Here is a 2,663-nt window from a genome sequence, read left to right as displayed (position 1 = left end):
TGTGGCATCTTCATGATGCGCCATATGGAAACATACAAAGGAACAAGTGTGAAGAAATGGGAATGTGGTTTGTCAAAGGAATGTAATAGTGCCGGTGAAATTTCGTACAAACAACGCAAGAGCTTGATGAACTTAGGTATAAATATGTCGCCAAAATAATATTTAGTGATGTAAACCAAGTTAGGCCGTCTTTGGAAGCTGATGTAGCAATGTACAAGAGGTTAACTGAAGACCAAAGGAAGAGGCTCGGTGCGTCTGCATATGACACTATCCTTGCAAGGTTGGATAACGACTGGGTATTTAGACAAGTGGCATGACGTGGGTGTTTTAGACTTTATCTTCTTTTGAGTGCATCGGCTTACTTTTTTTGGTTTGATGGGTTGTTTTGATATGTAAAACGCAGACTTATTTTGTTTTGGTTTGATGGGTTGTGTTGATATGTAAAACACAGTCGTATTACGTCTTTTGGCTAACGTGTCATAGCTCTAACCTATTACATGGTTTTGTGTTTTTTAACATTGTTTTGTGGTGAAAAACTAGATTACAAAGAAACATCGTTGATTATATAATTAATGCATCTGAAACGCGTGTCCCAATCATAAAACACAGCAGCGAACATAACAAAAAAAAGTGAAAGTCTGTGTAATAAATACTCCACATGATTACATCTGGCATACAATGAAAAACATCCCGATATTACAAAGAGTACGTGTTGCTGTCGATTAAGACGCATAAAATGGTGATAGTTTGATTGACAAATTTCAATAAAACATATTTTGCCCCAGCCACGAAAACAAACCACACTTTTGATAGCATAATATCTTATTGCAAACTGCTAAATATAAGCGTGTACGATATTTAAAACCACATTAACACTTTAACAAAACCCCCAGTTCTAATATCCGAAATTGCACATGGTAAAAAATTCTAAACTCCAAAATTGCAACTGGTAAACAAATTGCATACACTGGACAAACAAACCCAAAACAAATACGTGTTTATAATTAAAAACACAAACAACCTTAGATATACTTTAGCATTATCAATCAAACGCATAAAATTCCAAACGTTCCAACGGACAACTCATAAATTAGTATCTGGGAAAAGGAACATAAATCACAAAGACGTAAAAAACCCACAATGGAAAAACAAAACACGATTTTTCAGAAAAAAAAAGGAAAATTCTTAGATAAAAAAACTCGACTACTCAGAAATCTGTTCGTCATCGGCATCTTCAGCTATTTCCGATGTGTAAAACACATCATCTCCGTCCTCAGAGCTAGGTCCAGTATGTTCATTATTATCTTCTCCGTCCTCCGCACCACCATCGGCCTTCTCTAAAGTGCTTGCATCCTTCGCTTTCACATTGTATTTTCCGCATGTACGACTATTGTGACCAAATTTCTTACACTTTGAACATCGCCGACGTTTCTTCCCAGCTTGACTTACAGCTTGCTCCTTTTTAGATTTCATGTGTTTATGAGATCCACACCCTTTAAACCTAGTACCAATAGGAACACGAATAGTCACCGTGTTCATAGGAGCAACACCAAGTAGTTCAGCAAACCTATTACGTCTTGTGTTGGGAGGGGCAACAAACTGAGCGTCATCAGCAACTGACATAAACTGCTTGAGGTGGTCACGAAAATTACACAGCTCGTCAAACTTGGATACCAACTTATTTATAACATACTCGGTTACATTTCTAATCTCACGAATGCAACGATTGACATTGACGCTTCGATCTGGATCGCCCCCATCCGTAAGGATGGACCCGGGTGACCTACTTGGAACTGCTTCGCGAGTCCAACGCCTCAAAATATATTGTCTAGGAAACTCCCTTACATCAACAACCCTCAAAACACAAAAAAATGTGACTGCACAAGAGCCCAAACTGCTCGAACCTGTTGCAGCTGCATTTAACAGTAACGTCCTCCTCACGTATCATAACCTACACATCCGTATAACACAATAAAAAAAAACACAGTGTTACCTGATAAAAATGAATTAAAACAAAAAAAACACAGCTACTAATCACAAAATCGTATACAAAAAACACAATGTTACCTCATAAAATGCAGTTGTTGGCTGATCTACATCCTTCATATAAAACTTGATAAAATCACCAATATGCTCTAATCTGACGCTAGTACACTAGTAAGTACCATGTTGAATTTCCAATTGAACATCAAAAACAATCATTCTGGTATATATCTCAGATGCTTGTCTCTCAAGAACAAAATCACTATTCCATACATTGGGTGTCGTATAACGAGTGTCATGGTCCTTTTTACGATGCACGTGTCTTTGCGCCTCAATAGCCGTGTCAAAGTGGCTAAGAAATTCAACCAAAGTACACTTGGGATTGCAAATCTTACCAAAGAAGTGATTCTCGCTTTCGGATCGGGAAGACGTCCGCATAAGATCGGACATTTCTTCTTCACGATAATAAGCTGGGATCCATGACTGACGAAGCCCTTATATATATGTGAGCCATTCATGGTCGGCTTAGCTAAACTCATTTAAGACAACTGCCCATTCAGTCTCAAACGCTTCAGGCAATAAAGAATCCGTCCAGACTATCACAGACAATCTTTTCGTAAAATCGGTATTTGCACATATAGTTGGTCCAACCTGTGCAAGTATCAATATCGTCAGAAAAA

General features: G+C 38.0%; 1 protein-coding gene across 1 annotated transcript; it reads right to left on the bottom strand.

The window, feature by feature from the left end:
* Positions 1-1,203: 1,203 nt before the first annotated feature.
* LOC110914014 lies at positions 1,204-2,433 on the bottom strand. Its single transcript, XM_022158826.1, has 4 exons — positions 2,166-2,433; positions 2,068-2,093; positions 1,905-1,951; positions 1,204-1,840 (listed from the first exon to the last, which is right to left on the bottom strand). Exons 1-4 carry the CDS (start codon positions 2,431-2,433, stop codon positions 1,204-1,206), a joined length of 978 nt encoding a protein of 325 aa, XP_022014518.1.
* Between the last annotated feature and the right edge of the window lie 230 nt (positions 2,434-2,663).

The sequence above is a fragment of the Helianthus annuus genome, chromosome 15 (assembly GCF_002127325.2).
Source record: "Helianthus annuus cultivar XRQ/B chromosome 15, HanXRQr2.0-SUNRISE, whole genome shotgun sequence".
In the NCBI taxonomy this organism is placed as follows: domain Eukaryota; kingdom Viridiplantae; phylum Streptophyta; class Magnoliopsida; order Asterales; family Asteraceae; genus Helianthus; species Helianthus annuus.
This window is presented reverse-complemented; position numbering and strand designations above follow the sequence as displayed.

Coding starts and splice junctions, on each gene's coding strand:
- LOC110914014 (XM_022158826.1), bottom strand. CDS start 2,433: ATGTCCGATCTTATGCGGACGTCTTCCCGATCCGAAAGCGAGAATCAC. Junction 2,094..2,165: donor TCAATTGGAAATTCAACATG/GTACTTACTAGT, acceptor TGAAGGATGTAG/ATCAGCCAACAACTGCATTT. Junction 1,841..1,904: donor GTTAAATGCAGCTGCAACAG/GTTCGAGCAGTT, acceptor TGTTGATGTAAG/GGAGTTTCCTAGACAATATA.